Source organism: Strix aluco, chromosome 4 (genome assembly GCF_031877795.1).
Source record: "Strix aluco isolate bStrAlu1 chromosome 4, bStrAlu1.hap1, whole genome shotgun sequence".
NCBI lineage: Eukaryota > Metazoa > Chordata > Aves > Strigiformes > Strigidae > Strix > Strix aluco.
Window position 1 is genome coordinate 118,587,861 of NC_133934.1, and position 14,566 is coordinate 118,602,426.

The following is a 14,566-nucleotide window of genomic DNA, read 5'->3' on the forward strand; positions in this document are numbered from 1 at the left end:
ACCCAGGTAAGAGTGGAGTGCATGTGCAGAGCCCCAGGGGACTGAAAAGCAGGAATTTAAACCACTCTTCCAAGCCTGTTGTTTTTTTCACTCCACTGAGTGTAGAACACCCAAAAAAATACCAAAAGAATCTCACTTATGTCTTTCCTGCACTAGCAGCACTCTTAAGATGAAAATTCACAGACATTCAAAGAAAATCGATTGCAAGAAGACAATCTAAAGCTTAGCCTGTCTTTATTTTTTATCTAATTAATTTCTTACTTTGAAATATATTTCAATATTTCATGTAATTGAAAACAATAGTATCAGTGAATGACATTTCTTCTACATACCTGCCACTTGAAATAAAGTCAAGCAATAAAGAACAAAGAGAGAATTCAGGAGAAAAGTAGAAGAAAATCTAAGCAAAATATGGAAAAATGAGTCATTACATAAACTTATACTATGTGCTGCTTAGGAATGTAAACTAGAATCAGTCATAACTCCTCCATCCTTTCAACATCTCTGTACCTATAGCATTGAAAAAATCCTTACTTTGGGAGACCGATGATTAATGTAAACCTGATAAAGGAGAGAATATATACATACCAGCAATTATGAAAGGTGGGTGAAGTGCCCAGATAGCTGTGGCATCAACAATGAAACGCAATGCAACTGTATTATAAGAACTAATCCATCAGAAAAAAATATTAACTGGTAGTAGGCAGCTGTGGATTTTGCAGCTTCTTAAAAAACTTTCAGTTTTTATACACGTTAATAACCATTATTACAGGCTTGGCTGAGGCAAGCATCTAGAGTACTATAATAAACAGGTCTGCTGTTATTTCCCTGGTTCAGAAAACATAATGCAGTTGAACGATGAGAGACTACAGACTGACGTGAAGAAATGATACATTTTTACGGACATCAGAAAGTTAGAAAGAAAGCATAACTTCACAAAACATCACTTATTAGTTACCTGTCCCAGAGAGTAGGTGAAGATTTTGCGAGCCTGCCCTGGAGAATTCTAGGTTGCCATAGGCAGGTTGGCACCCAGGAATTTCGTACCCTGCAGCATGAATAGAGGATAAACCATGGCTAGGTATGGCTCATAAGACATACGGGTGATAACCTAGCTAGATTTGCTGCATATTAGTAGGCTATGGCATAATTTGGTACTAATTATTCAGTATATCTTACTTTAAAGCAGTATTAAAACTACAAAAAAAGGTGATGTTACAGCACAGACATTTAGTGATTTTCTTGTATGACTATTGTAGGTCAGAATAAGCATTTATAATTGACCTTATGGTGGCTGTAAATGGGTACTACTCCATCTATTTTACTGGAGAAGCATTTGGTCTTAAGATTTGTGAATCAAGTCCTTATATTTTTGCATTGTAAAAACATCAGATTGAACAAATTTATGCTTCACTGAAAGAGGTCTGCAAAATTCCTTCTGAGCACCATAGTGAGACCATGTTTAACAGTGTTAATTAAATCTGGGCTGAGGTTCAGGTTCCACATACCAGGTTCCATGCACATCTACCAGCAGCAGAACAATAGCTGCAAAATATTTGCTGGAAATGAAAAACACAAAGAAGAGCAATCTGAACTAGCAATATAAGCTATGAATAACACACAGCAAAAGCCGATTCAGAGCCCAGAAGAAGGCCAATGAGGCAGGCAAATTAGCAATGAGAGCTGTTGTCCAACATTAGCATCAAGCAATGCTGGTAAGATTCAAAACACTCTGTTCAGTCCTTAGTCAAGCAAATTCTCACTCCAGTCAAAAGTGGTTTTTCCTGAGTAAAATCTGAGTAAGGACTACAGCATTTGGCCACGCAGAATTCCTCATACAGTACTGCTGTGTTCCTCTGCAATATCAGAAATGCAACATAACATGCCTTGAAGGATAAACTCAGTAAAGGATCATTTTTTCCTCACTCAAGCATATTCATATTTATGAAGCAGAATTTTTGCATAAGCTTTCCCTGTGGTCAGTGATCACTACATATGCAGAAAATCCTACCTTCCAGGATTTGTCATCGATTAACAGTGGGTACTGCAAAGTAGGGACCTTCTGGACCTTGGACACATTCTAGGAGCAGTAACTGTGCTCCAGAGAGCAGCAGAGAATCTGTGTTTATGAGACAGGAGAACTCTGCTGAGTCTCTTGCCACTGCTGTAAGGCCACCCTGGGATCAGCTTCATGTCAGAAACTACTGGCAGCAAGATACTGCTCTTTAAGGCACTCTGAGGAAAAGCACTAAGTGAATTCCAGCACGTTACTCTAGTTGTACATCTGAGTTCTTCATTGAATAAGGAAGGAACATTTAAGTATCTTTTAACTTCTTCTGTACCAGGCTTGGATTAAGTATGTGAAGACACCCAGAGAGGACAGAAAAAATGAGATGGATCAAGGTTTAGGTGTTGTCATCACATGAATTTACAGCAATATTATCTTTAAACTCAAAGTGGAGGTGAGAATAAATCTCTGCAATCTGTAATACCTCGGTATTGTCGGTTCTTCAGTGAGCTGTCAGTATTTGGATTATGTATCTCTCAGAGCTTTTCTGATGTTCTCAAACTGAAAATCGCATAATCAATAGGTGCGTAGCTATTTAATACATACCAGTTCTGCAGTACTTTACTATGCATTTTCATTCTCAGCTGTGGGTGTCAGGAGAACAGTCCGTTGTAGGAATACAGACTTGAAAATGGTCTCTACCTAGCTCTCCATTTTCTATCTGCATATTTGTAGATACAAAATTGTAAACTGCTCCTAAAAATCAGGTCTTTGTAATCTTAATTTTGAAATAAATCAGTGAGTTCAGCCACAGGTTTTTCCAGAACCAGTGCAGATTTTTTAAAGCAGCACATTTTGCATATTTCTCCGCACTTCACTGAGAAACTCTCCATAGTAGTTTTCTAATGAAATAATAAAACTTGCAAACTCTGAGATAGATGAAATGAAAACATTGGTCTTTTCAAGCCCACAGAATTAATTAATTTGTGGATCTTGGAGCAAAGAAGCCATCTGAGCTGAGAGAAATCTCTACTGTTTTCAGATCCATTACCAGCTCTCTTCCATGTAGTCTTAATCTAACCTATGTCGTACCTTTTAGTGATATATAGCAAATAGCTTTGCTATAGATAATCTTGACAAAACATTTTAAGGCTATGAGGTTGTGAAATGTTTTGACAGAGAGGGGAGGGGTGTGAACTCCACTTTAGCTTTTTGCTCAATGTTTTTCCTGACATCTTTTTGGTAGTAAGTCCCATGTAATTGCTCCATAAATGAGCTAATGCAGAGAGAAGCTCTCTGCTCTAAGTGTGGTGAGTCTTTCAAAGGCTCCCCAAAGGGGTTTAATAACATCCTATCTCAGATAATCAGTGTCAGTTGTAGTCAGTCTAATCATATTCTCATGTGCAAGGTTGAAAAATAATTAGTAACTGTAAGATTTATTTATTTGCCTGATATACAAACACAAAAATTAATTTGTCAGCTTCTGCAGTTTACATGGGATATTGTTTTTTCATTGGCAAATCAGAAATCAGCAAAACATACATACATTTTTGTCTAAAGCAACTGTAAATTTTAAAGGAAACAAAATGGAAAAAGCTCCCAGTTCTGTTACTGTGTTGTTCTCTTTCTGAAACTACGCTTGTAAAAAAGTTATAAACATTGAAAGTAGTAAATAAGCCTATTTAAAAACAATATTGTATAGTCGTTGTGTAGAAATAGTAGTTTACTACAGGAAAAATATCAGTCCCAAAAACCTGATGATTAAGTATTTCAGATTATCAAATTTTAAAATTACTTTTTATTATGCCAGAGCATGATAAAGTAACTCATTTTCCTCTTCTTTCTACAGAACTTCCCTTATCCCTCACTGATGTGATTGAGACTGACTCCAGTGTCAAGTGAAGTTCAAATTTGGGCATACTGCTGTAATAGTCTGTGTTTCCTTGTCTTGTCCTAGAACATGTTACTTCAAATATTGTCTGTGGCTCTTCTGACAATAATCACAGAGGATACTTACAGACCTATAGTCAATTTGAGAAAAAATAAAAGGTGGATTTCTCAGTGAAACACAATCAACACTTTATTTCACTGTCTAGAGAAGAACAACTCATCAGTTTCAGTGGCAGATGGTGACTGATCCACTGTGCCTGGAGTAGACTCATACAGACTGCTTTGTCTATTTAAGAAATACTGTTATGAGAAAAGTAAATACAACGCCCCTTATGCTCCCCTCTCCATATTTCATAGGTGAGTAAAATTTATAGCATCTGATACGTATAAAGATCCCTGGTTCACGTACTACTCCTCAAAACCACTGCTCTTTTTATGGTAGGTGTATTGGGTTTCCATGGCAAGGTTTTGGCAGTTGGGGGGCTACAGGGGTGGCTTCTGTGAGAAGCTGCTAGAAGCTTCCCCCATGTCCGATAAAGCCAATGTCAGCCAGCTCCACATGGACCCGCCACTGGCCAAGGCCAAACCCATCAGCGACAGCGGTGGCGCCTCTGGGATAACATTTAACAAGGGGGAAAAACTGCTGCGCAACAGCAGCCAGAAGAGAGTGAGGATATGAGAGACACAGCTCTGCAGACACCAAGGTCAGTGAAGGAGGGGGAGGAGGTGCTCCAGATGCCAGAGCAGAGATTCCCCTGCAGCTCGTGGTGCAGCCCATGGTGAGGCAGCTGTGCCCTGCAGCCCGTGGAGGTTCATGGTGGAGCAGATCTCCACCTGCAGCCCGTGGAAGACCCCACACTGGATCAGGTGGATGTGCCCGAAGGAGGCTGTGACCCCGTGGGAAGCCCACGCTGGAGCAGGTTTGCTGCCAGGACTTGTGACCCCATGAGGAACCCACACTGGAGCAGTCTGTTCCTGAAGGGCTGCACCCCAGGGAAGGGACCCACGCTGGGGCAGTGCATGGAGAACTGCAGCCCGTGGGAAGGACTCACGTTGGAGAAGTTTGTGGAGGACTGTCTCCCATGGGCGGGACCCAACGCTGGAGCTGGGGAAGAGTGTGAGGAGTCCTCCCCCTGAGGAGGAAGGAGTGGCAGAAACAACGGGTGATGAACTGACTACAACTACTATTACTGTCCCTCTGCGCTGCTGAGGGGGAGGAGGTAGAAAAATTTGGAGTAAAGTTAAGCCCGAGAAGAAGGGAGGGGTGGGGGGGAAGTGTTTTAAAATTTGGTTTTATTTCTCATATTTCACGTAGGATATACATGGTTATTTTACAAATACCAATGCAAATCTGAATGATTTTTCTGAAATAATGTGTTTTTCAGAAGTTGGAGAATTTCATGGTTGCTCCACTTGTGAGTGGAGGACTTAGTGAATAGACTTTAGCAGTGTCTAAGCAAAAGCCACCCCAAATCTTGTGCCTGTTAAAGGGAGAAGGATTTTCTGTAGAGCAGGAAAGAATGTGTCCTCATCTGATTTTAGCTTAAACTCCTTGCTCTTTAAGACCTGAAGGAGATTTGAAAGTCACCCTTAAACTGAGTTGTGCTATTATGATTTCTGTACTTGCCCAATTTAGCCCTATTTTACCCCAGTATGAAAAAGTTAAGCACAAGAACTGCTATTTTTGCTTTTATTAACACCATGAAGGTATTTTAAGGGCATGCTTTTATAAAAACTAATAACCCCAGAAGAAACATTGACAGAGCAAGCTGGAAGAACCACAGGGACACCTTGGAACATACTGTCACGACTTTACCTCCACATCCTATCCTCACTGAAGAGGCACGTGGCAGTGATGCCGATTTAGCATCACAGACTTGCAAGATACTGTCAGCTGCGCTTGCTACCTACTTTCCTTCCAGTCATGCCAATGTAGGTAACTGGCTGTCATCTCCATGGAACAAAGGCTGGAGGTAATAAAAATGTCAAACAATCCATTTTCTGTGAGGGGGTGGCAGTTCTATTCCTGGAGTTACCCAGATCTATGACCACAGCATTAAATAATGTAAAACTGCTGCAGGGACTGCAGCAATATATCTTAATGAGCATTTTAAATATAATTCCCTAATTGAAAAACAGGGTCCTATGGAACCTTGCATGCCCCCAGCTGGAGTAATCTGCAGGGACTGGACCAGTACCTCCACAGTGTGGACACAAAGGGTAACAGAGTACCTGAGAATATAAAGAGGTTGGGAATATCCATTGGGCAATAAAGGGAGGAAGATGAGGACAGCTGTTACTAGTGAAGTTAATACATATTTTCTGACAGTACAGGAATACAGAGATGTTGCTCTGCCAGCTCAGTTTAAGACATTTTAGGAGAGGGTGTTTCACTGGCAAAAGGTCTGCTGGCTTGGGCACCTCTCAGTATCATTCTGACCAGGCACAAAAATCCACCCTTTTTCCTCATCCCACTTCTTGTCTTTTCTTGCCCCACTTTTCTAACAAGCTCCTGCCATGGCTTCTCTTTATCTCCAGCTTTGCCCATCTGTGCAATCCCCATCTAATATATTTCTGGTATGGCCACTGGCTCCTCTTGCATCAGCTGCTGCAACACTGAAGGTGAAAGACCACTTCTCTGTCCCCTCTTGGGAAGCCAGACACTACAGCAAGCTTCATCTACCAGGAAGAGTTAGGGAGGAGATCTTGTTCAGTCTTGAAACTCTGGGGTCAAGAACACTTAACTGAGATCGAACCTATGTGAGATTTAATTGCCCAAAAGTGTCTCTGTTAAACAGCTATGATCTCTTTTTTTCCAGATGCTTTTGAAGTGTGCAAATTTGAATATTTATAAAAATGCTATAGCACAAATTCTTGACACTCTTGAAGGCTCCTTGGAATATTTTAGGTCCCAGATCTAAAGCAGGCAGGTTGAGGGCTTCTTAATGAAGAAAAAATTGACTGTTTTTTTTTTTTTTGCTATGAGTAAACCCACGGTTTTTTCCTTAGTTATATTTTCAGAAATGTCTAAGGCGTTTTAACATAAAAATATGGCATGCAACATTCCAATTGATATAGTTAAAATTTTGCAAAGTGTTAAGCAATCTGTCAGTGGAAAATTTTGGGTGACCTCAGTGATCAGTAATGCTTCTGGGTAATCATATCTACCTCACCTAGCTATTTATCCATCTATATTTGTCAAACCATGTGGGCAGCCTTTTGTGGAGTAAAGGTGTAAGTTTATGCACACACATATGTATGTGTATGTACATACTTTAAATACACTCTTTTCGGAAAATGTATGTGGTAAATAGTATATAAAGCCTTTAGAGTTAAACTTCCATGCTCAGGCTGTAAATACGTGAATGAATAATTATCACTGTATTAGGCATGTTGACAGAGCAGTTGTGGTAGGATTGGAGCTACTTGCAATGTTTGATTTTGCTTGTTGATGCCTTCAAATACTTGTGTAGCCAAACCATAAATTATGTTTCATTCAGACACAAGGCAGTTGGTTCAATACAGGTGTATCAACAAAATGTAAGGATTTATGGCTAAATGAGTTAATGAACTTTCTGTTCTCAAAATGCTAAGATGCCATACCCTCTGTGAATAGTGGCACAGGAGACATGAGCTAATCAGTTTTACATAAATTTCTAATAATTAACAAGTGGTTTAAGCTCTCAAAAGAATCTGTAGAAACAGACTACATTTTTCCAAATTTTTGGTAACTTTATTGCGTTAACTGGGTACTCTAGTTTGCATATGAATATCCACCATAGGCTTGAATCTAGTTAGGTATTACAACAAAATCCAAGACTGTCTGAAGCTTTGCAAGCTTGGTGATCACTTCTCTTGGTATCACTATAGCATTTTATTGTGGCTATATGACTTCATATTTTGTCAGTGTTTAAATGCATGAAATATAATAACCAATCTGAAATTTAACAGCTGGCTGAGTACAATTTCACTGATGATTAGATTTGGGGGAAGAGAAACAGGTGCAGAAACACTCCCTCCTGCAACTATGGAAAAATATGATAGGAATTAGTCATTTAGTATCTGCATGGAAATAATCATAAATTGTTAATAATATTTCATTTTGAGTCTCCTACTTGGGAAGCATATTGTGGAAAGCATTAGCTAGCTTTATCGTCTTACAGTTTATAAACTTGCTATAGAATAAAAACAGTCATACTTTTCAAGGTTATAGATCATCTCTGCAATATAATTCAATGACAGTTGATAGCTTGTATGCTGTGTAAATGCATTTTGTTATTTCTTGTGGGAAGCAATAGGCATAACTGCATTGTATAGGTGCCAAAATATACTTGTCTGTAGACATTTCCTATTGGAACTATACTTGCTTATATGTTTTATATGTCTCATGAAGTTTCAGTATTAGTAATGTCTCTCCAATGCTGTCAATGATAACATCCAACAACTTTTCTGAGGCATTTATTTTGATGATAAATTTCTGTATAATGGTAGAACTGTTTTCATGAGGAATGGTTTTCCACATGCAGAAAAATAAATATCAGACTGGCCTAAGGGCTGTCCTTTCCTCCATTTCCCTTGGGTTCTTTTCTCCAAGTAGCTGAATAAGTGTTGTTTCTAATGTAATTAGGCCATTGTGAATCATTTCCCTACTACTTTTTCTCTATCATAAATGCTTTGCTCCAGTGTCTCAGCAGCAGATTCATTTTTTGCCCTTTTTTATGGTCTGACTTCAGGCAATCTTTACAAAGCTCTAGCTGCCCTCTCTTGAGTGCACCTAACAAAGCTTTGTTTCAACGGGGAGAACATTATGGGGTAGTTACCAGTAAGCATCTGGCCAAGAAGACTTCTATGTCTAGAATTGAATTTTTATCAATCTTGAGACAAATTTGGAAAGATGCTTTGGTTTCCTATTATGGAATATTAGGACACTTAAGGTATCAGCATAAATAAGTAATACATTAAAAGCTACCTTCTAAGTCATTTATTGCCAGTTTAATTCTCCCTTTTACCCATTTTCCCACAGTCTTCCTTGGAGCCTCTAAATTTGGGAACTTTGGATAATCACTGACTCATTCTGTCATCTAGGAATGGACTATGTAAGAGGACTTTTCTAAATATACGGATGTATTTACTGCAGACATCAACTGTGCTTGTATTTATATTTCATACCTTTTCCAAAATCTGCTATGATGTTTTTAAGTAGGCATGTGAATGTGTGAATAATATCATACTGAATATAGAGTAGGATTAACTTTACTGAGAATAGCAGCTCTTTTGTGCAAAGACTGGTCTGTGCTTGCATAGTTCCAGCAATCTAGGCCTAGTGCCCCCAGAGAATCTGAAAGAACTAATAATTACAAGACATCCCTTTAAAATGGCACGTTTTACATGGTAAGTAGAATAAAGCTAACACTTAAGACTGAAATATACTCCTTTCACCCCAAAGACATATTCTAAATTTTGTCTGATAGCTCAATAAGTTTCATTTACTCACTGAATACATAGGCTAAAGATCTGTTTTCTAAGCAGCTCCAGTGAACTGTCATGTGAGGTGTTTCAGCATGAGAGGGAAGGGCTGGCATGCTGGAGAAAGGGCAGAGATGTCTCTCTGGGAACACTATGCAGAATCCCAGTCACCCGTTTTCGTAAGAGGGATTCAGTCCTGAAGAGATGCACTGAAAAGGCTTTTTCCGAGACTTAATAGAAAACAAACTCAAAAGAAAAGCTGGTCTAGATCAATCCAAGAAAAGAGAGATTGAGTGGGGATATGGCTGCCATTTTAAACATAATGGGGAGGAGGGGGAAATTATTTCCTCCAAAGAAAAGCAATGGCTTATGAAGAAAGAGAACAGAACTGATCATGATTACATTTTCTTCTGGAAATTAGAAGACTTGTAATGATGGAACAACATGATTCTGGAACAGTCTTCCAAGAGTAGCAGATAGAAAACCGCTTAGAAGATGGACTATCTGGTTACCTGTAACTGCAGGTAACAGGTTGTTATCCAAAATGTCCAGGTTCCTAAATGTCTTTTTTTCCTAAATTGTTTTTTCACAAAAAGGCTATTGTCAATAGATTTATTCTAACAATGGATCTCAGCCTTTTCAAATCTTACTGCCTTCAGTGCTCAGTGACATTCAAGTAAATCGGTACTTGTGGGAGAACAGAATCCACCAGCTCAGTCCTGCCAATGATGGGAGTCAGAAATGGAAGAAAGCTCATTGAGAAAGCCAGTTCTACCTTTCAGAATCTGATGTAGCTAATGAATTCATCATTTGATCTCTGCTAGCAATGCATTTATCAGTCCAACACACCTGTTTTGAATACAAATGCACTGCAACAGAGCAGTTGTATTTTCAATTGAGAATACTATGATTACAGAGATAATATCTAGAGAAACATTCCCAGGAGGTGCTTCCAGGCAGCTTAAAATCAATAGAAATTATGAGTATTTTACATCTCTTCAGATTTTACTTCTGGTTTGTCTATATAGCCCTTATCTTTTACCCCTGAAGAGCATGAGTGCTTTCACTGTGGATAGATTTCTACGTTCCTTTCGCTGAGAAAATTAAGCACAGAGTGATCTGCTTCAGAAATCTGCTCACTGGAGAATTGGTAAATATCCATGTAAACAACTGCCCTAGAGTATAATCTGAGCTATTTTTGTGTGATAGTTTGGTAGGTTAGAAGAAGGAATTAATTAAAAGAAGAGAGACTAGATTTCAGTTCAGAAATCATTTTTCTTTTTCTGTCTGCTCAGAAACCCAGTTGAGTCCTCCTCTCTTGCCTGCCACCATAGATTTTGGTTATTTTTGCTAAATTTTGCTCTTAGTGAAGAAGTTATTCATTGCTGACTGTACCTCTGATGAAATAATTCACTGGAATTGCCTGGGCTGGTTGGCATGGAGTTTATCCCTCTATATCCCTACAGGTTCTCTCAGTCCATCTTGCACGCTGTGGGGCTATTTGAAATTGATTCTTTCTAGTTTTATGTGTCTTCCATTATAAAGGACAGATTTTTTTGTTGTCTTAGGGTATACCACAGTCATTTTGAACACACTTATCTATGCCAGGCACTGTTACATTGGACTCTTGGGTATGTCAGACAAACAATATGGCTCCCAATGTAGAGAAAATCAGCTCACTTCTCTGTCACTCATCTTGCTCTCCTACCCTTTTCCCTTCTCATCCATTTAAAGCATAAGTTCAGTGAGGGAGATGAAATCTCTTAGGATCTGGGGAGAACAGCATGCAGTATAATGAATCCTTATCTCAAGATGGGACTTCAAGTGATACAGTAAAGGGAAAATAAGAGGAAGATTCTGGTGGGGTCACTTGAGTGGAGGGTCTTTTGAGAAATAAAAAAAAAAAAAAAAAAGGCTACAAAGAACAATATCTGAGTGATGGCAGTCTTTAAGATGTATTAAGAACATCCCAATACTCTCAGATTTGTTTGGGGTTAAATTTCAGATTAGCTAATGGGAAGATTTGAAAATTATTTCATTACCCTGAATACCATTTCATTACCCTGAATACCATTTTAAACCAAACAAATATCAATGAAAAGGTTGAATCCAGAATAACTTAGGAACCAGAGCAGGCTGAAAACACAGAATTTCACCACCCCGTGGATAAGTACTGCCAGGGGAGATGGCAGCACTGGCATGAAGAAGCAGGCATGGTGCAGAGCAAGAAGCAAAATGACTGCTGCTTCTGCAAGAGAGATGAGCAAGAGTTTTTAGCCTACTCACAGCATCCTTTCCTTTGGCAGTAGCAGGTCTGGCAGAGGCAAAGCAGGCAGCTGCCCCAGTAACTGCATACTTTGTCTGTGTCTAGAGCTGGCTCTGCAAATCCCATTCCATTTATTTCAGGGCTTGAATCATATACTATACCTGGCGCAAGGCCCATTCTATGCTTTGAAAGTGCTTTGGGGGAAAAAAAAGTGCTGCAAAACAAAATTGCCAGGTGTGAGCAATCAGAGCACAATTAAATCTATTATGAATGGAATGAATTATCTCCTTAAAAAAAGTAGCTGTTGTGGAACATGTCCCATTTAGCAATTAAAAAATGTATACGTTCAGGTGAGTCTTATTACTGCTTGGCTAACTTGTGTCATATGTTTCTTCATACCTTCTTTTGCCAGAACTGGCTGTGTTGCAGAAAACAGACTCAGTCTTCATCCAGATGTACATCAGTGAGTCACGGGCACGAGATTGCTTTATTCATTATAGACAATGTCTAACTATGATAACAGCAACTAACATATACTTTCAAAACTAGAGAGATATAAATGCAGAATGTATAATGGTGAGAATTAAATGACATGTAATATATCTCTCAAAGGGAGGGCATGGAGGATTAAAGGTGAGATGGGCTCTGAAGTAGTACTTGGCTGAAGTGCAGGTCTTGTTTTCAAGACAGGAATACAGAAAGGCTATTCTCTCTAACCAGTCTCACAGGCACCTAATTTGGGATTCTGGAGTGTCCTGGGACAGACACCGAGCTGCCCTGGGCTCACCAGCACTGCTATGATTCCTCTGTGGGGCAAGAGGTACGGGTCCATGGAGGAGCTTGCCCCATTCACAGTGCTTCAAATCCACCTAAGTGCCAGGTTTCAATGGCATAGGGATGGGCAGTACAGTGTTAGCACAGAGTCCAGCAGCTGTGATCTCTTTTTTTAAGGACCCAGTGGTAACAGTATATATCACACACTCTTGTTGATTTGAGCAGGGAGCACTGATTTGTTTCAGTTTGAGAGACCTCAGTCCTGTTTCCAATTTTTCCTAGGATATACCCTTGCTAGGTGGCTATTGGCACAGATTTTCATGCCTTCCGTTGAAACCTGGCACTGGATAACCAGGAATACAAAGTCATGAAGCCAGCAAGAAAGAAAAAAAGTTAAAACAATCAGTTCTGTAGTTCTTGTTTCCTTGACTATATGGTATTTCTCTTTCTTCAGCTGTTTAATGACTCAGGGCTCCTTATTCAGGTGTCCTGAAAGTCCCTCTGGACCCAGGGATATCTTCTGGAGGCAATGTAGTACCTGTATTTTGTACCCCAATATGATTTGGCTCAGATACCAGAAGAGCAAGCATGCATGTCTTTAGGTGTAGTATGCTAATTCCAACTAGGCTGTGCAAATAATTGAAATTTTAATACATTGCTTTGGATTTGGCTGCCAAGTGTAACTGATGGCTAATTGGGCCTGAGGTTTGTAACAGTTAACTTGTTACAGTACAAACATGGAAACCAGAAGGTCTGATCTGGTAGCTGATCCCCTCAAACAACAAAAACATGTACAGGAAGCCAGGGAGGCAGAATTTCCAGTATGATAGTGGGACCAAGACACACAGAAATCTGGTTCCTACTTGTGCAAGCTTTACCAGCCATAAGCAATTAGAATCAAATTCCCATCTCAGCCAAAGAATAGCATTGTAATACCTCCCTAATGTATACTGAGGCTCTAGGACTGTCCTGAAGGAGTTGGAAGAGTATCATGTGGCACACGCTGCCAAATCTTTTAGGGATGCAGAGGTCGAGTGAGCCTGTTAATACTTCCTTCACTCTCATGTAATTCTAGATCCTCTGATTTTGCCACAGTCCCTGCTAAAAGGTATCATCTCTGTCAGAAATGTGCTACTGCTTGGTAGCTGAGTAATGGGATTTGACTCTGCAAAATACCAGCTTTAGGATCCTTCTAGTTCCAGACCAGAGCTGCAGCCTCTTGGCTCCTACAAGCGTAGAAAGTATGGGATTAAACCAGGGTAGGTTAAAAGGTTGATTCTAGGTAAAAGAACTACTTTGCTTGACTTCTGAATGGGGGAAAGTATCATGCCTGATAAACAGACACCACAACTCAGCTAATGAAAATGACAGGAATCAAGTAGCACTTGATTAGCAGGTAAGCAGTCCTCCCCCACCCTGATCAGCTGGGGAGTATTTGCAGAAGCTGGTGACTACTTAATAATGTTATAGTCTGCAAGGGACCCCTGGGAATGTGAGATGAGCAAGAAAGTATTTGTGGGAGAAAGAAGCACTAAATAAATTGAATGACCCTATGACCATGGTTGAGGTAGCTCAGGTGTGAAAACAGACAATTATTAGAAAGTTAATCCAGAACAGTTTGGGGTTTCTTTCTGCTGTAACATGTTCTCTTTGCTTTATAGAAAGAGAATTTTGAGAGCTGAAGGGCTATGTCCCCTCAGCTTCATTGGTCTTGCTTGTACATTGCTCATTCCTAACATTCCTGTGACTTCCTCTGCATTATGAGAACTAAGAGTATAAAATTAAGAGGAGTTTAACTTTCCCATCTCCTTTTATTGCATATATACAGCACACAATCACAAAAAGGACTGGAATTTCTGTTCTGTCTGAGCAGTAGCTATTCTGCAGGAAGGGTGACAACCTTAACTATCACCAGAGGCTGTTCTGACTCACTGCTAACCACTGCACTATTGCAACTGGTGAACATCCAAGCTCTTGATATTAGAATTCAGAAATTTTTTACAACATTTTTTTCTCTATTTCTCTGTCTCTGAGCATAGCTAAACAGTGCATCTTGTTAGTTATTTCAGCGGCTGATAGTCACTTTCTCTCAATCTGTCCATCCTCTTTTGGAAAGAAGCTGCACTCTTCCATTGCTACTAGAAGGCTTAGGCTTGATCCTG

At 39.6% G+C, this 14,566-nt stretch overlaps 1 protein-coding gene across 5 annotated transcripts in view; it reads right to left on the reverse strand.

Moving 5' to 3' along the window:
• BEGAIN (brain enriched guanylate kinase associated) overlaps positions 1 to 14,566 on the reverse strand; it is a 165,828-nt gene that overhangs the window by 77,725 nt on the left and 73,537 nt on the right. For 3 of the 5 annotated variants that reach the window (XM_074821600.1, XM_074821598.1, XM_074821595.1), the window contains exon 2: positions 959 to 1,048. The exons of the other annotated variants lie outside the window; for them this stretch is intronic. Coding sequence is in view for 2 of the 3 variants with exons in the window: in XM_074821598.1 (XP_074677699.1) it covers positions 959 to 1,048 (90 nt within the window). In the remaining variant the exon portion in view is untranslated. The remainder of the gene's footprint in view (positions 1 to 958; positions 1,049 to 14,566) is intronic. 5 annotated transcript variants of the gene reach the window in all.